Source organism: Doryrhamphus excisus, chromosome 5, assembly GCF_030265055.1.
Source record: "Doryrhamphus excisus isolate RoL2022-K1 chromosome 5, RoL_Dexc_1.0, whole genome shotgun sequence".
Taxonomy (NCBI): domain Eukaryota; kingdom Metazoa; phylum Chordata; class Actinopteri; order Syngnathiformes; family Syngnathidae; genus Doryrhamphus; species Doryrhamphus excisus.
In genome coordinates, this window is record NC_080470.1 from 7,036,313 (window position 1) to 7,060,410 (window position 24,098).

A 24,098-nucleotide genomic window follows, 5' to 3' on the forward strand; every position below is an offset into this window, starting at 1 on the left:
AATCAGGTAAATCCAAAAATAATTGTAATTAAATGATATTTTTAAAGTTCTTGACATAACATACTTCATTAGGTACACTAAGGTAAAGTAATCCCATACAACAACTTGACACACACAGATGTGGAGTTGATTGTCACTTTGTGTATATTGTGCTGCTTATTTTGCTAGTTGAGCCTGTGAAATAGATGTTATTATAGATTGCATCAGAGTACTGCAGTTCTCACAATGCTCTTTTTTTAATACCTGAGGGAGGAGCAATTCACATGTAAAGTACACGCTGCAAAAAACACAGGTCTGTTTCTGCAAAGGAGAGACTCACTAAATTGATGTTGGGTGGAGAGACATGACCGACAATGGAGAGAAGACTTGTGGTTTGGATATATTTGTTTGGATATTTCTGTGCTTCTGCTCAAGGTAATATTGTTTGTATTAACTCTTCAGATTCTTCTCCTTACATTTGCTCTATATTTCCAATTATTTTTGGTTTCTACATATCTGCCAATGGTCCGGTGCTGCATGGCATCACTATACAATTGAGTTGAATTTTCCGTGTTATTGATTATTCTAGTACCTAAACTCGCGTAAGCGCATAGAGGAGACGTGTATGGAAATCAACGAAGCCTGTATCAGATACAACTGTAAATGGTAAACAAGTACAAATGAGCACAAATGCTAATTTTAGGCTAAAATCCGATGACTGACCTGTTAGATTTTTACCCCAACATCTGTACATGGGGGCAACAGTATTGTTGCCCAACTGCCACTAATTCCTCAACAACTCTTTCATTTTAAAGCAGTGCAATTAACTGTGAACTGTGTGCTGTGAACTGTGGGGGTGCGAGCGGGATGCGAAAAGCTTTCCATGTTTTTGTAGACCTGCCAACATGTACAAATTTATAGTACTCAACATTAGGGTTGGGCATTGTTTGAATTTGAACGGTCGGTCCCTAGTATATGAGTGGGAACCACGTTGCAACACTGTTGCTACAAAGTCGTATATCCAACTGCCATTGTGAAATTAACAGCAACGGACATGAATGTCCAACGTGAAAAACTAACTTCACCGTGGTAAACAAACATTTCTGTCCTTTAGGGGGGCCATGACGAAAAATAATTGACAACCACTGCGAGTGTTTGGTAACAGTTATGCTACTACTGACATGTACGTGTCTACGAAACAGTCATTACACAAAACATCGATGAGACATGACATTGCATCACATTGCCATGGCATGTCTGACATGTATGGAGTGGACAAAAAAGATCTCCTCCCATCCCATGTGGAAGTGGTACATTTTTGGCTTCTTATTTTATCCGTCTTGCCCACTCTGGTTGGAACCCTTTCTTTAGTTTCAAATAAATAAACCGGAGACTAACCAGTTAGCTCACGATCATGCTATACTTTCCCTGCAGTGACCCTGCAGCCTGCGGGGCAACATTCTCTGCATTTGTTTCATAACAGCGGATAAAATGTGTTGATCACGTGTGTATCGAAAAAAAATTGGAAGGCAATGAATGTGTCTGCACGGCCAGTAAACCGTGAGACAAGCTCCATCACATATTGCGTCAACAATCTGATCTTTCTAGGGATCTCGAGGTAAATCTCAAAGTGAAATTAACATTTTTGCAGATTCAACTCAGACCATGACTCCAGGAACAAGTACTGTGGCAACAGAAAAGGATGGTGAAGAAACATTCATACCTCTGATTCCAACGAACGCAACAGGAAGTAACAGTGCTGTCATAATCATCAAGACTACAACCAAGGCACCGAGAAGCACATCAAGAACTAATGCTTTCAATGAGAATACAGAAAAGGCATCAACATCCAAAACGACAATGCCTAAAACAATTACAACAAAAAACAGAACCACGTCCAGTAAAACTATAAATACGACAACTATAACAACGCCAACCACACCTTTTACAAAAACAACACAAAACAAAACCAAGAAAACACCAAGCACCACGCTTCCAACAACAAATACAACCATGACAACCAAAACCCAAAATATGACCATTTCAAAAACACCTGATCCAAGGACAACCACTGTGACCACGACTACCCATAACACAATAATACCCACAATGCCAAACACCACACTTCCAATGATGAATACAACCATAACTACCACAACCCAGAATATAACAATTTCCACAACACCTGAAAAAAGGACAGCCACGACAACGACAAACAAAAACACAACCGACACAACCAATACAACGCCAAGCACCATGGTTCCAACAACAAATACAACTGTGACTACCGCAACCCAAAATATAACCATTTCCACAACACCTGAGGAAAGGACAGACACATTTTTCACAACTACAAAAAAAAACACAACCAACACTACACCAAGCACCATGCTTTCAACGATAAATACAACCATGACTACCACAACCCAAAATATAACCATTTCCACAACACCTGTGACAACGACAACCGGATCTTTCACAAGTACAACCCAAAATACAACCATACCCACAACCAACACAACACCAAGCACCATGCTTCCAACGACAAATACAACTATGACTACCACAACCCAAAATATAACCATTTCCACAACACCTGAGACAAGTAGAGACACATCTTTCACCACTATCAACCAAAACACGACAAACACAACTATACCCACAACCAACACAACACCAAGCACCATGCTTCCAACGACAAATATAACCATCACTACCACAACCCAAAACATAACCATTTCCACAACACCTGAGACAAGGGCAACCACATCTTCCACCACAACAAACCAAGCCACAACGATAGCCACAACGAACACAACACCAGGTACCACGCTTCCAACGACAAATACAACCATGATGACCACAACCCAAAATATAACCATTTCCACAACACCTGAGACAAGGACAACCACACCTTTGACCACTACAACTCAAAACACAACAAACACAACCAACACAACACCGAGCACCATGCTTCCAACGACAAATACCACCATGACTACAACAACCCAAAATATAACAATTTCCAAAACACCTGAGACAAGGACAACAACATCTACCACCACAACAAACCAAGACACAACAATAGCCACAACCAACACAACACCAAGCACCATGCTTCCAACGACAAATACCACCATGACTACAACAACCCAAAATATAACCATTTCCACAACACCTGAGACAAGGATAACGACACCTTTGACCACTACAACTGAAAACACAACCAACACGACACCAAGCACCATGCTTCCAACGACAAATACCACCATGACTACCACAACCCAAAATATAACCATTTCCACAACACCTGAGACAAGGGCAACCACACCTTTGACCACTACAACTCAAAACACAACAAACACAACCAACACAACACCAAGCACCATGCTTCCAACGACAAATACAACCATGACGACCACAACCCAAAATATAACCATTTCCACAAGACCTGAGACAAGGACAACCACACGTTTGACCACTACAACTCAAAACACAACCAACACAACACCAAGCACAATGCTTCCAACAACAAATACCACCATGACTACCACAACCGAAAATATAACCATTTCCACAACACCCGAGAGAAGTACAGCCACACCTTTGACCACTACAACTCAAAACACAACAAACACAACCAACACAACACCAAGCACCATGCTTCCAACGACAAATACCACCATGACTACAACAACCCAAAATATAACCATTTCCACAACACCTGAGACAAGTAGAGACACATCTTTCACCACTATCAACCAAAACACGACAAACACAACCATACCCACAACCAACACAACACCAAGCACCATGCTTCCAACGACAAATACCACCATGACTACAACAACCCAAAATATAACCATTTCCACAACACCTGAGACAAGGGCAACCACATCTTCCACCACTACAAACAGAGACACAACGATAGCCACAACGAACACAACACCAGGTACCACGCTTCCAACGACAAATACAACCATGATGACCACAACCCAAAATATAACCATTTCCACAACACCTGAGACAAGGACAACCACACCTTTGACCACTACAACTCAAAACACAACAAACACAACCAACACAACACCAAGCACCATGCTTCCAACGACAAATACCACCATGACTACAACAACCCAAAATATAACCATTTCCACAACACCTGAGACAAGGACAACCACATCTTCCACCACTACAAACCAAAACACAACAAACACAACCAACACAACACCAAGCACCATGCTTCCAACGACAAATACCACCATGACTACCACAACCCAAAATATAACCATTTCCACAACACCTGAGACAAGGGCAACCACACCTTTGACCACTACAACTCAAAACACAACCAACACAACACCAAGCACCATGCTTCCAACGACAAATACCACCATGACTACCACAACCGAAAATATAACCATTTCCACAACACCCGAGAGAAGTACAGCCACACCTTTGACCACTACAACTCAAAACACAACAAACACAACCAACACAACACCAAGCACCATGCTTCCAACGACAAATACCACCATGACTACAACAACCCAAAATATAACCATTTCCACAACACCTGAGACAAGTAGAGACACATCTTTCACCACTATCAACCAAAACACGACAAACACAACCATACCCACAACCAACACAACACCAAGCACCATGCTTCCAACAACAAATATAACCATCACTACCACAACCCAAAACATAACCATTTCCACAACACCTGAGACAAGGACAACCACACCTTTGACCACTACAACTCAAAACACAACAAACACAACCAACACAACACCAAGCACCATGCTTCCAACGACAAATACCACCATGACTACAACAACCCAAAATATAACCATTTCCACAACACCTGAGACAAGGACAACCACATCTTCCACCACTACAAACCAAGACACAACAATAGCCACAACCAACACAACACCAAGCACCATGCTTCCAACGACAAATACCACCATGACTACCACAACCCAAAATATAACCATTTCCACAACACCTGAGACAAGGATAACGACAACTTTGACCACTACAACTGAAAACACAACCAACACGACACCAAGCACCATGCTTCCAATGACAAATACAACCATGACAACCACAACACAAAATATAACCATTTCCACAACACCTGAGACAAGGACAACCACATCTTCAACCACTACAAACCAAGACACAACAATAGCCACAACCAACACAACACCAGGTACCACACTTCCAACGACAAATACCACCATGACTACCACAACCCAAAATATAACCATTTCCACAACACCTGAGACAAGGGCAACCACACCTTTGACCACTACAACTCAAAACATAACAAACACAACCAACACAACACTAGGTACCACGGTTTCAACGACAAATACAACCATGATTACCACAACCCAAAATATAACCATTTCCACAACACCTGAGACAAGGACAGCCACATTTTTCACCACGACAAACCAAAACACAACCGACACATCCATACCCACAACCAACACAACACCAAGCACCATGCTTCCAACGACAAATACCACCATGACTACAACAACCCAAAATATAACCATTTCCACAACACCTGAGATAAGTACAGCCACATCTTTCACCACTACAAACCAAAACACAACCGACACATCCATACCCACAACCAACACAACACCAAGCACCACACTTCCAACGACAAATACCACCATGACTACCACAACCCAAAATATAACCATTTCCACAACACCTGAGATAAGGACAACCACACCTTTGACCACTACAACTCAAAACACAACCAACACAACACCAAGCACCATGCTTCCAACGACAAATACCACCATGACTACCACAACCCAAAATATAACCATTTCCACAACACCCGAGAGAAGTACAGCCACACCTTTGACCACTACAACTCAAAACACAACAAACACAACCAACACAACACCAAGCACCATGCTTCCAACGACAAATACCACCATGACTACAACAACCCAAAATATAACCATTTCCACAACACCTGAGACAAGGATAACGACACCTTTGACCACTACAACTCAAAACACAGCAAACACAACCAACACAACACCAGGTACCACGCTTTCAATGACAAATACAACCATGACTACCACAACCCAAAATATAACCATTTCCACAACACCTGAGACAAGGACAGCCACATTTTTCACCACGACAAACCAAAACACAACCGACACATCCATACCCACAACCAACACAACACCAAGCACCATGCTTCCAACGACAAATACAACCGTGACTACCACAACCCAAAACATAACCATTTCGACAACACCTGAGATGAGGACAACCACACCTTTGACCACTACAACTCAAAACACAACCAACACAACACCAAGCACCATGCTTCCAACGACAAATACCACCATGACTACAACAACCCAAAATATAGCCATTTCCACAACACCTGAGATAAGTACAGCCACATCTTTCACCACTACAAACCAAAACACAACCGACACATCCATACCCACAACCAACACAACACCAAGCACCATGCTTCCAACGACAAATACAACCGTGACTACCACAACCCAAAACATAACCATTTCGAGAACACCTGAGACAAGGACAACCACACCTTTGACCACTACAACTCAAAACACAACCAACACAACACCAAGCACCATGCTTCCAACGACAAATACCACCATGACTACAACAACCCAAAATATAACCATTTCCACAACACCTGAGACAAGGACAACCACATCTTCCACCACTACAAACCAAGACACAACAATAGCCACAACGAACACAACACCAGGTACCACGTTTCCAACGACAAATACAACCATGACTACCACAACCCAAAATATAACCATTTCCACAACACCTGAGACAAGGACAGCCACATCTTTCACCACTACAAACCAAAACATAACAAACACAACCATACCCACAACCAACACAACACCAAGCACCATTCTTCCAACGACAAATACCACCATGACTACCACAACCCAAAATATAACCATTTCCACAACACCTGAGACAAGCACAGCCACATCTTTCACCACTACAAATCAAAACACAACAAACACAACCAACACAACACCAAGCACCACACGTCCAACAATAAATATGACCATGACTACCACTACTCAAAATATAAACATTTCTACAACACCTGAGATAAGCACAACTACATCTTTGACCCAAAACACAACAAACACAGCCATACCCACAACCACCACTACACCAAGCAGCACACTTCCAATGAGGAACACAACCATGACTGCCACAACCCAGAATATAAGAATTTCCACAACACCTGAAACAAGGACAACCACACCTTTGACCACTACAATCCAAAACACAAACATACCCACAACCAACACTATGCCAAGCAGCACACTTCCAATGATGAACACAACCATGACTACCACAACCCAGAATATAAGAATTTCCACAACACTTGAAACAAGGACAACTACACCTTTGACCACTACAACCCAAAACACAACCATACCCACAACCAACACTACGCCAAGCAGCACACTTCCAATGATAAACACAACCATGACTACCACAACCCAGAATATAAGAATTTCCACAACACTTGAAACAAGGACAGCTACACCTTTGACCACTGCAATCCAAAACACAACAAACACAAACATACCCACAACCAATACAACACCAAGCACCACACTTCCAATGACAAATACAACCATGGATACTACAACCCAAGATATCAACATTACCCCACCCCAAAATAGAACTCTACCAACAACAATCACAAATACCATACCTGCAACCACACCGTTTACCACTACAACACAAAACACAACCATATCGACCAGCAATACAACACCAAGCACCATACTTCCAACAAGAAATACAACCATGACTACCACAACACAGAATATAATCATTTCCACAACCCCTGAGACAAGAACGACCACACCTTTGACCACTACAATCCAAAACACAACAAACACAAACATACCCACAACCAATACAACACCAAGCACCACGCTTCCAATGACAAATACAACCATGAATACTGCAACCCAAGATATAAACATTACCCCACCCCAAAACAGAACTTTACCAACAACAATCACAAATACCATACCTGCAACCACACCATTTACCACTACAACACAAAACACAACCATATCGACAAGCACCATACTTCCAACAGGAAATACAACCATGACTACCACAACACAGAATATAACTATTTCCACAACACTTGAGACAAGAACAACCGCATCTTTGACCACTACAACCCAAAACACAAACATACCCACAACCAACACTACGCCAAGCAGCGCACTTCCAATGATGAACACAACCATGACTTCCACAACCCAGAATATAATTTCCACATCCATTGATGCTGCAACCCAAGATATAACCATTACCCCACCCCAAAACAGAACTTTATCAACAATCACAAATACCATACCAGCAACAACCACAGACACATCTGCGACCAATGCATCCCAAACCACAGCAAGCACAACCATAGCTACTGCTTCAACGACCATGACAAGCCCCATGAAACCCCAAGGTATGTGACTCTTTGATTTAATTCATTTTACTGGTATAATTGCTTATTTTGTAGTTCCATAATTACTGTTTATACACGCCTGATGAAAATTTTAAGACCAGTTGAAAAGAATTAGCATTTTATACTGTTGGATCTTAATGAGGTTCTTAGTCGAGATGCAGATGCCATCTGATGGTTATTCACCTGCACTTGGCACCAGTAACAACCTTCATTTGACCCATTCATCGTCTTGTGTCATGATGGACAGCCAATTGGAATCGCTGGTTTAGGACTGGTGAAAGTTTCTGGGGTCTATCACTTGTGCCATCAGGAGATCGTCTTGTTTACAACAATTTTTGTCAAGAGTGTATTTATGGTATGAGCATGAAATGGCAAAGTGAAAAATACTCTTTGTGTCACTCTGTGTCATTGAAATTGTTATTTTTTTCTTAGTTTGCTTCTTTATGCCCAACAGGTCCCGTAGCACTGGCTCATTTCAAGATGACGTTAAATGTCCGTGATGGCACGAGCAATGCCACCATCACTGAACTTGTTGAATCGGTACGTGAATCTAAAGCGCAGCATACAATATGGACATTAGCTGTCATGTTTACATTCTTTTCATTTAGTTTTTCAGAGAACAGCTTCTGAGAGGAACAGCATACACCATCAATGTCACAAAAATTAAACGGACTGCCCCCTAAAAGTTTTCGTTCTGCTGGAGCGTGAGCTTTTAGGTTTGTTTGCTGTCAGTCATGGTTGGACACTGCAATAGGGGAGCCAGTGTTCCAAAGTATCGTATCCCGTCACTTCCTGCTAGGCGCATGGAAGCCACACCCCGTGTGCCCTCACATCACCCAAGGAAAGGTGATTGCGTCAGAAGCCGTGAGTGAAAGACAGCCATTCACACCATGGCCCCCATCACTACCATCTTTACAATTATTGCAACCCAACATTAGGTAATACATGGAAAATATGACTGAACTCATTGTTTCATATTAATGTCTGCGACTTTGTGGGAGTCATGTTTTTATTGATCCAGCTTAAATAATTTATTGACAAAAAAAATACAATAAAGCCGACTGTAAAACAACACTGCAGAATTTCCATTTTGTCCTCAATGGCGGGTTGTTAATTGCTAATAAATTATTTACTTTTTAGTATTGTTGGAAAATTATTTTTCGTTATTCTTTGGTAGTGTTTGCAAAGCAATGGTCAAAATTTGCTATCTGATTATTAAATCTCATCTCTTATTTATTGCTTAATAAAAAAAACTCTTGCACAACATGACTCTTGCAGTCTTGCTTTTTTTGTTTTTAAAACCTGTTGTCTAGTCATGTTAGTTTAGTAATGCATTGTAGGTGGACTGTATGTTTATTTTGCTAGGACAAATTTGCTGTACGACGGGTGAGTCTGGTATAATCCTACTGCTGGGGTTGTATTGCAGTTTTATTTTTAAAACCAATGTACAGCAATGGTTTAATATTTATTTTATCATTCGCTTTATTTTATTTTTCATGACTGACCTGGCCGCACGTCTCAGGAAGTCAACAACTGTTACTAATTACAGAAAAATGGGGAAGAGGTAAAATGAATTAATCTCTGCTTCCTCCTACTCCTTTCCAAACTTGTTGAATTGTGCAAGTGTAATCATGTGATGTACGGCTATTGTTCTGCATGATTTACATAAACCAGATAATTACCATTACCATTAACATTTCACCACACAGTCACACACATGGTCTATTTTATAATGCACTGGGAGCTTATGGGCTCCCTCTGGTGGCACCCATGGCAGTCATTGGCCAATGAACTGCTCTGCTGGGAGTGATGCATTATGGGTAGAAGTTTAGATAATTGTTAGTTTAAACTTGCATATTTACTAGCAACCTTTTAAGCGTTAAGTTGCTGTGTGATGATTTTAGCATTATTTTGTTTTATATATATATATATTTTTTTGAATAGCCATATTCAACGATGAAACAGCATGAAGCTGTTTATTTTTGTATAGTGATATATATATATATATATATATATATATATATATATATATATATATATATATATATATATATATATATCGACGCAACCCATTTTTCCCATTCCCATCTTAAAATTAAATACCGAATCAATTTAGAACTATAGACTTTATTAGTCAACAAAAAATGAACACTTTTCAGTAAAAAAAGAATGCATTTAAAACATTTCAATAAATCACACACTTTTTAAATCAGCTTGTTGATTGAAACCAATCATCTATTAGATTGGATTTAAAAATGTACAGTACGCGAACAGCACAAAAATCACCAATTCAAGGGCAGAATCATCATAATTGAGACTAAGGACTTTTGCATGGTTCCTTTTGACACTGACACTAACATGACAAGTAAATACAGTACATCCCTTTAGACGGGAATCCTTCAAAGAATTTTAATAATCCGTCCCCCCATCTTCTTGGCATTATTAACAATTGGAACAGTAATTCATCCCCACATTATGATGTGTCAGGTCCTTTATTAACATCCATGCATCCTTGAGCAAGGGCCTAAAAGAGAAACATATTCATTCACAAAGAGGCAAAATACAATTTGGAAATTACATTTTAAGTCAATATAAAGGGGCTTTTTGTATGATCAAAATATGCTTAGAACCGTCAATTATGAAAATACTCAATCAGATTAATCACGGTTTTGAAATAATTAATCATGATTAAATACAATTTGCAGCTATTTCAGAAATATACCTCTATTTTAACGCAAAGTAAATAGACAGGATTATTATTCTTATTTGTGTGTACTGTAGTAACAGCTCCAACTTAACCAAACATCTGGAAATCTATTTACTGTACCTCATATTATAGTCTCTTTCATAGTAGCAGAACACTTGAATCACACTTTAAGCATGTTATTATAAGTAATGAGAAGATGCGTTTAAAGACACAAAGTCATTTAAGTTGGATTCACATATTTTGAGCATAGCAAGCACACTTACTGTAAATATTAACAATAACCACTTATTGTTCGTTGCTTTTCTGTGTTTTTAGACCACACATCATGTAGATGTTGTGATGTTTGGATTGTCTGTGAATGCACCTCAAGAAGTGTTGCTCCCAGAATGTACAGATGACAGGAGTGTTGGTGAGTTGGAGATACATAATGTATATGATGTACATGGGTAAATTACGTCAAACATTTTAATTCAATTAATGAAAGAAATCAGTTACCACCGTTAGCGTATTTTTGACAGCCCTAGTTGTAATTCACGCTTTCTTGCTTGTACTTATGAGTCAAGTTTTAACCGAGTTGTTAGCGTAAATAAACTCACTTTTTCTGAGTTATCATCAATATCTGGTTGGTTCTTCCTGTCTCCATCTTGGTCTTTCTCTGTATTTGCCTCCAGACATAATTGTTTCCTGAAAAGGAGTCAAACAGATAGCAGCACTAAGGTGTATGACACGTTCATTTGGTTGGGTGCTTTTCTTTTGTTATAATTCATACCTGTCAACCACAGCTGTCTCGCCTGTCACCTGGTAAGAATGACATAAAATGTATTTACGTGATCTAAATACATAATTAAGTATTGCACTTGGCATGCAATTCATAGTTAGCAGTGAAGCTTACAGGAAGCTAGCAAAATGTTAACATCATTTTCCCACTAAAAAAAGGACGTAATGGAGATAAACCTATTGCCTATTTGCCTGTAAAAAATATTCAAAAACAGTCAACAATGCTCCGTTTATGCTGTGATCTACATATTAATCAAGCTATAGCGACAATGTTGTAGAAGCTAACACAGAGGAACTAATTCTCCTAGCGTAGCGGTACAGCGAGACTGACTTTGTATATAGTTGTGATGTCAAGCACTGTATGCTCCATGTATCAAATTCAAGGTACAATTACAAATACAAAATAAAACACTTCACTAAAAAAAAAAATGAAGCATTATTTTTATTTTTTTGACAACCAACCGTAGGAATAAACTGTATTTTCCTGGGTCCAGACTACTGGCGCTTTTTCATCCCAGACTGTAACTATTTACTAAAAGAGAAATAATAATTACTAAGGCTAAATTAGGGCTGCACGGCGGTCGAGTGGTTAGCGCGCAGACCTCACAGCTAGGAGACCAGGGTTCAATTCCACCCTTGGCCATCTCTGTGTGGAGTTTGCATGTTCTCCCCGTGCATGCGTGGGTTTTCTCCATAGGTATGAATTTGAGTGTGAATGGTTGTTTGTGTATATGTGCCCTGTGATTGGCTGGCGACCAGTCCAGGGTGTACCCCGCCTCTCGCCCAAAGACAGCTGGGATAGGCTCCAGCACCCCCGCGACCCTCGTGAGGATAAGCGGTAAAAAATGAATGAATGAATGAAGGCTAAATTACATATTGCATTATATTGATGGTTGAACATTTATAAATCCAAAATGGAGACAGGTAGACTAGAAATAAGACATATTGAGTAAATTGAAGTCAAACAGCAATAATGTTAAGTCATTATGTAGGCATTTACTTGCGGGTGGTCGTGGTGGCTTAGGATGTATAGAGCACCGTTCCCTGAGATCCTGAGCACCTCCATCCCGGTCCATCCTTCTGCAGGGGTGCGTGGTACAAACAGAACCCGACAGCCCTGTATGCACTGCACAGCATAATTTAACCACAAAAAAATCAATGGTTGTAATAAACTTTTGGGACATGAAATTGAATATAGTCAAGTCAAAGTCATTCACACCTGTAAATAAGTGAAAGAAAACTTTTGTCCGGTCTGTTTGGCAACTCGTTCTCTGAATAGTGCCACCAGCCGACTCTCCAACTGATTGGGTGACCACTCACAGTCTATGGTGATCCGAGCAATCATTCCCATGGCGGAGAGAGCTTCTCGCTCTTTACCTTGTGGTGCTATATTGCTGTGGGGACAGGAAGTAACACTGATTAAGATTGATGCAGTGCAAATGCTGACGTTCTCCTCGGATTTTGGTTCAACATGTATATGTAATGTATTAAAAAAATCACATTTGAGCAGCATTGCCTCTGTAATACCATCAATTTAACAAAGTTGTTTTTGTTATAGAGAAAAATAGATACCGAGGCTGACCTCTGACACATTGGCCAGCTTTCTCAACTGTTTTCAGTGCAAATAGATTTCATCAATTAATCAATCAATTAATCAATCCTATCTCCATAAGACTGAAGACAATGACTTCGGAATACAAAAACAAATTCTACAGCAATAATTACATAGCAATCCCTCATTTCATAGAAAACCTGTTTATGACCTCGTAAATACAGTATTGTTTTATTAGTAGAGCCCTTTAGACATGAAATAACAGGCCTAAAGTCACCTTTACACCCGTAATACTGAATTTAGTAGCCATAATAAGAGTAAATAAGCTTAAGATGAATACGTCTAATGCTTTAATTAAACTAATTAAACTAAAAAACTAACTAATTAAAGTAATTTAACTAATTAATCAATCCTATCTCCATAAGACTGAAGGCAATGACTTGGGAATACAAAAACAAATTCTACAGCAATAATTACATAGTAATCCCTCATTTCATAGAAAACCTGTTTATGACCTTGTAACTACAGTATTATTTTATTTGTAGAGCCCTTTAGACATGAAATAACACCCCTAAAGTCACCTTTACACCCATAATACCCAATTTAGTAGCCATAATAAGAGTAAATAAACTTAAGATGAATACGTCTAATGCTCATGCTTATTACTATAAATGTGTTGGGGGAGGGGTCCCTAACAAACTGGACTGTGGGTGGGGCTGAACCGGGTTGCGGAAAACTTTCAAAAGCAATGATTAAATTAATAAAAATAATTTTGTCAATAACTACATCCAATAATGGTAAATTGCATTTAGAAAGTCAAACAGGTTTTTCATGCTTTAAGTACAAAAATATTCGATTTATTAATATTGAATCCTACTTGGCGGAAATTAAATGTGATAAACGAGGTATAAAAATAGTCAGTGGTCATCTGAACTCATTCAATCCCAGCCATTTTTTAAAAGCTGTCCATTTTTTATGCTTTTGACTGATTTTTCAATGCACACAGAATATTGGGCGAGATGCCTTTTTACTTCCTGGTTGCTGCCGAGCATGTATTTCTGTGGGAGGAACACAGTCCGAGACACATTGTGGCAGATTTTTTAGCTTAAAACTGCACCAAACATGATCTCTTTTATTGTGCAATTGCATCATCACCTTTACACATAAGACGTAAAAGTACGTCTTTGGGAGCGAGATGATTTTTTTCAGCTTAAAACTGCACCAAACATGATCTCCTTTATTGTGCAATTGCATCATCACCTTTTTGTGGCTGTTGCATACAAAAAAAACATAAAAGACGTAAAAGTATGTCTTTGGGAGCGAGCGGTTGGGTTAAAAAAAGCGTATAAATAAGTATTTGGTAGTGAATGGTTATATTGTGCTTGTTTTTGTTTTGAATTACTTACTTAACACCCCACGCATTGGAGCATTGATGAAGCATTCACACTAAGAGCATTGTCCATTATTGAAACCTGATTGCGTTGTTGTTTCCCAATAGACTAGGACCATACATTAGGTCGGTTCTGACCAAGACCAAGGTTTTAAGACTAATCTAAATGAATGACTGAATTACTCCCACCTTATGATTTCATCATTGTAGTGACCTCTTGATAAACAGAGCACATCTTTGACCACGAGCCCCGTCTTCTGTGGAGTCAAACTCTTCCATCTGACTCGGCTTTCTTTATTTAAAGACTGTAAGAGAGTTCAACATTGATTTCACGATAGAAGACATTTGAACTATGTAAATACAGAAAACAATCAACACGTGATTAAGCAATCTGATAGCACAAAGCAGTTACAGTCACAGTAAAACTACCTGGAAAAATGCATCTCCAGATATTCAAAAACAGTGAAGAGAGATTAGCATTGATAGACTGACTGACTCCTTAGGTCACATTATGCTCCTTTGTGGTCAGATTGCTGCAACAAAGTCAGTGACCAGTATGTGTGTTGTTTATGCAATAGTGAAAAACGAAAGGTGAATTACCGGAGTCCTGCCCTCTGAGCTTTTGTGGAGAGAAAACACCTGAGACAAGGAATAAACACAAATAGATTACAAACACAAACTATTGTCATTCTTCTAGAATTTTTGGTGACAAAAAAAGATTAAATTAGTGATAGGAGCCCACCTCCATTTCTATCTCTGTGTCCTCCATGAATGAGGAGGGTGGGAAGCATTGCCCGGTTCTTTCCTTGTCGTGCCGGATCTGAGCCTCTGGCTGTGGGTTTTCCTCACAACTGTAAACCAGAGGTCGTTCCAGGTATTTCTGAATTAAAAAAAGGATATTATTATTAGTAGTAGTAGTCCTTTTGCTAGTAGTTGAATTTCCTATTGCATGTACTGTGTATAATACTCTATTTTCCCCACTATGTGTTTGGGTAGAATGCCAATCATTAAATGACAGAGTTCCATGTTGAACGCCCATATTTTCTTGCAATATCTACAATTTCTCTCATTGTTAGAATGACATATATGAAATACAAAATAGCTGAAATAACCCTAAAACCAGTCCAGCGTGGTATGGTTTAATTTCATTACATGAAGAAGCATCACATGATTACACTCACACAATTCAACACATCTGAAAAGGAGCAGGAAGACACACAGGTTATTTCAATAGGAACTCTTCACCATATCTTATTCTGTTACAATAGTCCATGTGTTCATTTTGTCATTAAAAAGTTGGTAGTGGAATTTATTTTTTAAATAAAAATGCCCAGATTTAAAACATTATTATAGTTTATGCAGTATGAAATCATGCTGTATTACAAATACAGTGGGTATGATTTAAAAAAAAACAACTAATGTTTTTAAGTTTTTCTGAGTCAGGCTACAACAATCAAAGCATAGTGCTTGCTATTTACCTGCTTGTCTTCTAAAGGTGTGCACCTACCTGATAAAAGCAGTGTTCTTCCTCCATCTCATGAGTTATCATCACCGTAGGGGATTCATTTGATGAAAATAATTCCATCTCAATGTTTTCCTTGATGGCCAGTAAGGTCGCATTCCTTTCATTGGACTTCATCCTATTTGCATCGACTCAAGTAGTCTCTTCATCAGACAAAAAATGACATTTTTAACTTTCCCTTTACTTAATCACACTTTGTGTTCTGTTCTTAGTACTAATGATTTGTACCCAAACTCATCTGATTTCTGTCTGTTTTGTTTTCATTCTAACCACACTGTTACCTTCCAAAGTGTGGCCCAGCTGAGATTCATCACAGTTTTCAGCTGATTGGCTCAGATTGGTGTTGCTGCGCGGTGATTGGCTATTAGGACAGGAAGCACTTCCATACTTACAGTGCGTCGTCAGTACCCGGATGTTACTACTCAAAACGACCCTTTTCCGATATGTATACAGTGTACACATACAAAGAGCCCGCTGGCTCATTAGGCTTCACTCTCTATTATTCGTCAAGAAATATGTGTATTTAAGCAAATTTAACATATTTTATGACTAAACTAAGCAGCTTAAAAAAATGCTAAATTGACTCAAATACAGTCCAAACATAAGACATGCAGATGTATCATATGTAATATTCTACACTGGTCACCAGGTGTCAGTAATGTTACTGTATCTTCAACAGGGCTATATTGCAGGTTTGAATTATCGGTACAATGAATAATAATTTTTATAATGTGGGCTACAATTGCAGCCATAATCCAGTTACAATAAAGCTAAAAGTCAACTCTGACCCTGATGTCACTCCCTGTCCACCACCACCAAGACACACGTAAATGTTATTTGCGTTAAATAGGTTATTTTCTATCTTTGTCTCTACTATATTGGGTAATACGAGTACAAAGGTGACTATAGGGGTGTTATTTCAATTGTAGAGGGCTCCAATGTTGAAGACCATATTTAGAAGGCTGTAAACAGGTCTGAAGATACCTTATAAATATATACTTCACCTTTGATGGTGGGGTCTAGAAACAACATTCTCTCTGGGCTTTTCCCTTCCGGGGTCGCCACAACAAATTTGACTGCCAAGATGGAGGATTATATTGCATAACCAAACTCATCAAAGGTGATCACCAACCAGACAATCACTGATAAGTTATGAACGCTATGTTGAAGTGACACTTGATGACTTTTTGTACTCCACAGCCAAAACATAACTAGCAGCTTTATTCCACTCTTATATCAAAAATGATCAAATTCCTGCTGCCTGCAGTTAATGTTCACACTAGAAATCAGGAACTGATATCGCGTATGTATAAATATTTAATACTGATGATACAAAATCAATTGTCTTGTGATATAGGTGCTTCATATCATAATGCACAAGAACACAATTCAGATGTATACAATTAAAAAAAATAAAATAAATCAACAAAAAAGACAAATTTACTTTGTAATATGGTGTACTGCTGTCTTTGTTTTGGTTCACAGCTATACTATTAAGTTATACTTAAGGCCGCTTGTATTTCCTGTATATCCTGTTCATACCTTCTTATTAGCTGACTAATAGATGAACAGTAGACTCACACAATTATACACATAATACATATACATATTAGGGGTGTCACGAGACACTTGGTTCGTGAGACGAGATGATACACGGGACTGGGTCTATAAGACTGAAAATTAAGGACAGCATAGCATTATGTTTTATGATGAGAAGCTATATGCTTGGAGCCTGTGACATGCTAATTGTCTGGGAGAGGCAGATGGCGTTACTTCAGGTACTCACTGTGCGCATACTCCGCAGAACAATATGTGCTTTCATATTTATGTAAATCTAAATACCAGAAAAATCTCCCGACGACGTCAGAACAAGTCTTTACATTTGTTATTAGTCACTTTTGGAGAAAATACGTCACCAAAAGTGTTGAGAAAATTTCCAGATTTAGCAAGTAAATGGCCAAGTTGGCAACACTGTACATGAGATGGCTACATTTCGCACATATATGGGAACCACTCAATAAGACAGTGTTTCAATTATTTCAGAGTAGGCCTACGCATGCAGGGCAGACTCTTGTTGGTTGAATTTTGTTCTTGAACAGAAGAGGCAAAATGGCTCTTTTGATGATGAAGGTTGCTGACCCCTGAGCTAGAGACACATGTGAGTGTGTGTGTGTTTGTTAGGCCAGTAGGTGTCTCTGGCTGCATGTTAACAAGTGAGGTAAAAAGTACGAGGCTGTCCCGTCATCAGGTACCAACTCCAGGAACTCTGCAGGACTTGTCTCTGTGGCAACCACAACTAGTGTTTCTGTTGAAATGAAGTTACAATTTAATACGAAACCACAGTTATCAATCATTAGTATTTTTTTGTAGACAGATTGAATATCTTGTAATGGCATCTTTAATTTCCTCATATTCTAATTGAATTTTGTTATACCTTTGAGAGCTGCCAACAGGATGCTGTTGTCTGCCGCAGCTCTTGTACGACTGCAGAGTTCTGGGAGCAACTTCTGCCACCAAAGTGCCTACAAAGATTAGTCAGAAAGGAGAGCAGATTAGTCCTCCTGAGGGGTAATTGCTGTACGACATACCACGTTTGCATAGCCAGACACACACGTGCGCAAACAGGATCCTGCGCTAATAGGGGGTAATAGTGCTTCACATGAACTGCACCAACCAGTGCAAGATGACATACTTTTACCCTTAAAGCAAGTCCTTGCACACTGAGCTATACTGTGCACCTGAGAAGGTTCTGAACCTTATTCTTCTTCCATGTACCTTATGAAAGCTGATTTTACGGAAAAATAACATGCTGCCCACACACACAAAGATATACATGTACCATGTATGTATCCTGTAAGTGGTGATTGGCATAAGCAATAATAGCCTGGGGGCATCTGTCCAGAAGCCTTTCGATGCTGCGATCGTACTGCCCCCTTCTGGTGGCACAGAGAAGGTGCAGACTGAAGCCCCATAGTGTTTTTTCCGACAGGCTTTCCAACAAAGGCGTGACTGAGCCCACAGACAGAGATGGACCACACAGGAGGGACTGCAGACAACAGATGTGGTTAACACTGTAGGTATATGAACCTTAGTGAATTTGTCCATAATATAATGGTAGATAACATTTTCAAGTAAATGAGTCACCTGCATTTTGTGTAACGCCTCCTGGTGGGGGGGGCTGGTAGTGTGAGGTGGACTGAGAACAGTGAGCCATGGATACAAAGCACCATAATGAGAGCAGGAATTTATCTGAAATATACAGTACACACACAGAGATAAGATATTTGCACACAAAATCATTTATTACATTTATGACAATAACTTCAAAAAGGTAATCGTGGATGCTAGAGTAATAAAGTAGCATTTAATTGTTTTAAGGAATGCAGATTCAATACACAGTGATTAATAAATATGTGAGACTGTAGCCAACGGATAGTTTCCATCTCCAGTCCCTTCAATTTATTTAAATTATCTTTATTAAGAAATTGTATCAAAAAATAATCAGCTACTTTACCAGGTCATCAGCGCTCTTCATTGACCTGCGTGCTGGAGGTTTGTGCAGAAGTGTGTCTGAATTTGTGTGCATCAGACGGTCTATGTAGACGGAAGACAGTCGGAAGAGAAGCTCTTGAATGACGGTTTCCTGTGATGAGGCCATTAGCATCGCTTCCCAGAAATCCACCTGTAAACTGTGTTCACAACCCAGCACCTTGATATATACAGTACACAGACACACACAAGCACACATTACTAAGGCATTACATACAGTAGTAAATAGAAAGTTTCTCATCAAGTCATGAAGTATAGAATACAATGTGATTTACCATACAACTACTGTATGTCAAAAAAGACATTATCTGAGAAGAGAATCTCTTCTATGACTTTTCATGTTATTCATAGCATAGTGTATTCAATGTATAATTTGACTGAAACAATTGTCTGATAAAACACACCTTAAACGCACCTTAAACATATAGTCCACCTGTTCAAGGTAGACTTTGTTGTTCTCATGCAGAGCCACCATGGCAGCCACGAGCACGCCAGGCTGGGACTTGACCATCTGCTGAGTCAAGGCGGTGGGGCAAATGTTGGTGTCTCCTCCGTGCAGCAAAAGCCTTGGCTCCTCAATGAAGCCATATACCAACACCATCTAAAAATAACACAGTCAGCGTTAACTGTATTGTAAAATACAGGTTCTACTGAGCAAAGTATCTTCAATGACAGGGATTAGTCATATTAATTATGCATTAGACAATTCAATAAAAGAACTGGTATTCATGTACATGTCCGGAGCGCGTACATACAAAAACAATTTTTAATCATGTTATTGTTATGATAGGCAATAGCAGAAATGACAGTAGGTACTTGTGTTAATATCTTATTTTGAAGCTGTTGAAATGTTAACAATACTCCCTTCTCTCTAACCTCAGCATGTCTCTCCATCAGCTGTGTGTACTGTGGCAGATCACCCAAGCGCAGCAGCATGGTGGCCATGGTGATTGTCAGTGCAACAGACACGCCGGCGGTGTCCTCTACATGTTGCAAGATTTGAAGCGTCCGAGTCGGATTGACATTTATCATGGTCGGGCTGGCACACACGCTGATGAGCTGTGAAGGTTCTGACTGGCAAAAAATGTCAATGAGCTCATCCGCCGTTTCCTGCAGACACAGAGGTGCTGTGCTTAATTGTAATTGAGAGGCTTTTGTTGAGTTAATCACAGGTAAAGGTGGTTATAAAAACAGCGGATTAACTGCTACATTTGAACGATCCATTACATGATTTGGACATTTTATTTTGTTTTGTTATTTGTGAAAAGGCATACCTGTCTGAGATGCTGTTCTGTCTCTTCTAAGAGGTAATGCTTCAGGTAAAACAAGAAGCCCGGGCCGTAGGAATGTGGGCTGTTGGGCTGAGGGCGGTTCCTGGCCAAGACCTCTCTGACTGACAGACCAGACATTCTGTAGTAAGGCAAAGCCAGATGACAGTGCCTGTGGCTGCCCCTGGAAGAATAGGACCAAAAATAATCACTGCTGTGTAAAATTAAGAACATTAAGTCATTTAAAGACAGAAAACTATTTTTATACCTTGTATTTTTACATTTTCAATATAGATTTTATTAATATAAATACAGCATCGGTCTAAATGTGTATGTGAGATACCTGCTGAAGCAGTCTCCCAACTGTGCACAGTTCTCCCTAAGTGCCTCTTCTAGTTCTTGTCTATCAGTCTGAACAACGACCTGTGTCTCTGCATGGCTCTCTGAAGGGTCTCCTTCGCTGGTGTTGCACTGCTGTTGCGAAGACTGAAGCAAGGAGGCACGGAGGAGGAGGTGAGCTTCACTGAGGAGGTGCCAAAGACTTTGGGCCTGCAGGTTGGTCTGTGCATAATGCTGGCTGTAGTCAACCTGACACACATTAGTGATGAAACACATTCAACACACTCAAATAGACCATGAAACATAATAAAATAATATTTGTGCTACCATCTCTTGGTAGAGTGTGAGCGGAGAGACCGTATCAACCACATAAATGTTCCATCCATGACCTACAGGGGTGGTCTCTTTAGGAGCAGACATCATCCACTTCTTGCTCCTAAGGTGGAAGGTAACAGAAAACACAAACTGGAAGGTGAAATGTTGACCAAGTGTCTGGTATCATCCTCCCAGATCCTAAAACGTGGACTTAAAGATGTTAAAAGTCTATGTTCAAACAAAGTGACACCAAGTCCTAGACCTGTATCAAAGATTCTCATTATAATTGGTCAAGGTTTGATTGGCTGGCAACCAGTCCAGGGATGACCCCGCCTCTTGCCAAAAGTCAGCAGGGATAGGCTCCAGCATACCCGCGACCCTAGAGAGGATAAGTGGCATAGAAAATGGATGGATGGGTTTTCCTAAGATCTTACCAAACTATACCTGTCAGTTTTTTTTCTCCCCCTTCCTCTTAAAACATCCACCAAGCACAAAATCCGATAATGTAGTTTATTGCTACTGCATGTTTGTTTGTCAGATAGTTAACAAAAATGGACGTCCATGCAACTTTGCAAAAGGGTGGCACAAGAGCAGTGTCAAATTTTACTACAGATTTGAATGAAGTGGATCAAGGAATTTAGTTTCACTTTTGGCTTTGTAATTGATGTTTTGAATCATGGTGGTCTGCCACAGAGTTGATGCCACTACCAACATCTGAGGTCATCCCCCTTTAACCAGGAAGTAGCCTGCTGCCGAATAAACTGACTGACAAACAAACAAACAAAAATATGGTGATCCACAATTTTTGTTATTTATCTTTAGTTATTCATTTGGTCTTGGTGGAGGTCTGTGTTCTGCAGAGTTTGGATTTCAGCCAGTACTGGAAAAAGCGTATTTGATAATAATAATGAACCTGAATGAAACGTAGTGATCGTACATTGGATGTATTTTGAGATGTATTTCGATTGAACATGAATACTGATAAGGTGCCACTCTGATATGTTAATAATTGTTATATTTTAGTCCAAACGTCATTAGTCTCTGAACCACAGGGCACAAACATAAGAGCAGTTAGGTAGGTTAAGGTTGGATTGCTTCAGCAACGAGATGGAACTGTTGTCACTTTAAGACTAAGCTGCAAAGTCAAAATGAAATATAGTACATAGGTACTGCTACTGCACTGCCTTTTGTTGTAAAAATCTAAACTTGTAGGCTTTACTACTAAATTTGCACATTTGTGCAAATATAAATACTATAAATTCCAGAATATATGATGTACCCACCAAATTTAAAGAGATATTTTTTGTACATATGTATTATTATTATTATTATTATGTATTATTTATATGCCACACTTGTCTATACACTCCAGGTGTCCACGTTGCAACATGGGATATTACACAAAAAGGCACACTATAAACCTTGCAATCCTATCTATACTCTGTGTTCCCAGTGTCACCCATTAGCTGCAATGAGTGAGACCTGTGGCGTTCAACAGCTGCCACGGTCCAAGCAGTCAAAGCAGAAGCTGTAGTAATTTTACACTTGATCAAACTTACTTAAGATTTGCCGGTAGGGTTCATACTGTGAATAATCATCTACTTAGGTCCTGGCATTGCAGCTCAACCTGGAAGTGACAACTAAAAGCTGTTAGGGGTGGAGGGGGTGTTGGGGGTAATCTTACAGCAAAGGATGTGATAGTAGGCTCTCCAGACCTGGCGTGGTGGTGGGATCAATTCCCACCGCCATGAAAATACCAGTCAGCATGGTGTGTTCTTTCAACATGCTAAAATGTACAGCACACACACATTAAGTGTAAGGGCATACATGCCGAAACCAAAGTCATCAGGCCCTCTTCACTGTAATCCTGGACCCAAAGGAATGACTAATGTGACTATAAACTCATCTATAACTGTGCACCGATCGCTGTATATTATATTATAAAGTGACTTACAGGCCTCTACGCTGTGTGCTGCGTTCAGTCTCCTCTGGTGTTTCCATGTCAGCAGTTGAGAGCAAGATAACTTGACGACCGTAAGCACATACTGAACGCAGGCCAATAAACAGCTGCATCCTGAGGGCGCAAACTTCGAGGCTGCAGGGTGGACAGGCCTGGAAACACACACTAGCATTAGCGCTTCATTATCAT

The 24,098-nt window shown here is 39.7% G+C and overlaps 3 protein-coding genes across 9 annotated transcripts in view; 1 reads left to right on the forward strand and 2 right to left on the reverse strand.

Moving 5' to 3' along the window:
* Positions 1-308: 308 nt before the first annotated feature.
* On the forward strand, positions 309-9,796 carry LOC131130108 (mucin-2-like). Its single transcript, XM_058074265.1, has 4 exons — positions 309-414; positions 1,631-8,530; positions 8,985-9,070; positions 9,139-9,796. Exons 1-4 carry the CDS (start codon positions 354-356, stop codon positions 9,211-9,213), a joined length of 7,122 nt encoding a protein of 2,373 aa, XP_057930248.1. The 5' UTR covers positions 309-353; the 3' UTR covers positions 9,214-9,796.
* Positions 9,797-10,677: 881 nt separating this feature from the next.
* LOC131129759 (uncharacterized) lies at positions 10,678-16,799 on the reverse strand. Its single transcript, XM_058073599.1, has 9 exons — positions 16,464-16,799; positions 15,699-15,836; positions 15,557-15,595; positions 15,146-15,261; positions 13,234-13,408; positions 13,015-13,140; positions 12,007-12,035; positions 11,834-11,921; positions 10,678-11,054 (listed from the first exon to the last, which is right to left on the reverse strand). Exons 1-9 carry the CDS (start codon positions 16,593-16,595, stop codon positions 11,004-11,006), a joined length of 894 nt encoding a protein of 297 aa, XP_057929582.1. The 5' UTR covers positions 16,596-16,799; the 3' UTR covers positions 10,678-11,003.
* A 978-nt stretch (positions 16,800-17,777) lies between these two features.
* The window catches only part of hps3 (HPS3 biogenesis of lysosomal organelles complex 2 subunit 1), a 52,977-nt gene continuing 46,656 nt past the window's right edge, over positions 17,778-24,098 (reverse strand). For 5 of the 7 annotated variants that reach the window (XM_058073024.1, XM_058073023.1, XM_058073022.1 and 2 more), the window contains 11 exons: positions 23,904-24,061; positions 21,962-22,070; positions 21,639-21,883; positions 21,302-21,479; positions 20,904-21,137; positions 20,443-20,628; positions 19,993-20,187; positions 19,623-19,727; positions 19,318-19,524; positions 18,913-19,000; positions 17,778-18,783 (listed from right to left, as the gene is read on the reverse strand). In XM_058073024.1, the coding sequence (XP_057929007.1) occupies positions 18,656-18,783; positions 18,913-19,000; positions 19,318-19,524; positions 19,623-19,727; positions 19,993-20,187; positions 20,443-20,628; positions 20,904-21,137; positions 21,302-21,479; positions 21,639-21,883; positions 21,962-22,070; positions 23,904-24,061 (1,833 nt within the window). In that variant the 3' untranslated portion in view covers positions 17,778-18,655. Of the gene's footprint in view, positions 18,784-18,912; positions 19,001-19,317; positions 19,525-19,622; positions 19,728-19,992; positions 20,188-20,442; positions 20,629-20,903; positions 21,138-21,301; positions 21,480-21,638; positions 21,884-21,961; positions 22,071-23,633; positions 23,736-23,903; positions 24,062-24,098 lie in introns of those variants that run through there. The other 2 variants (XM_058073026.1, XR_009129839.1) reach the window with 2 other exon arrangements.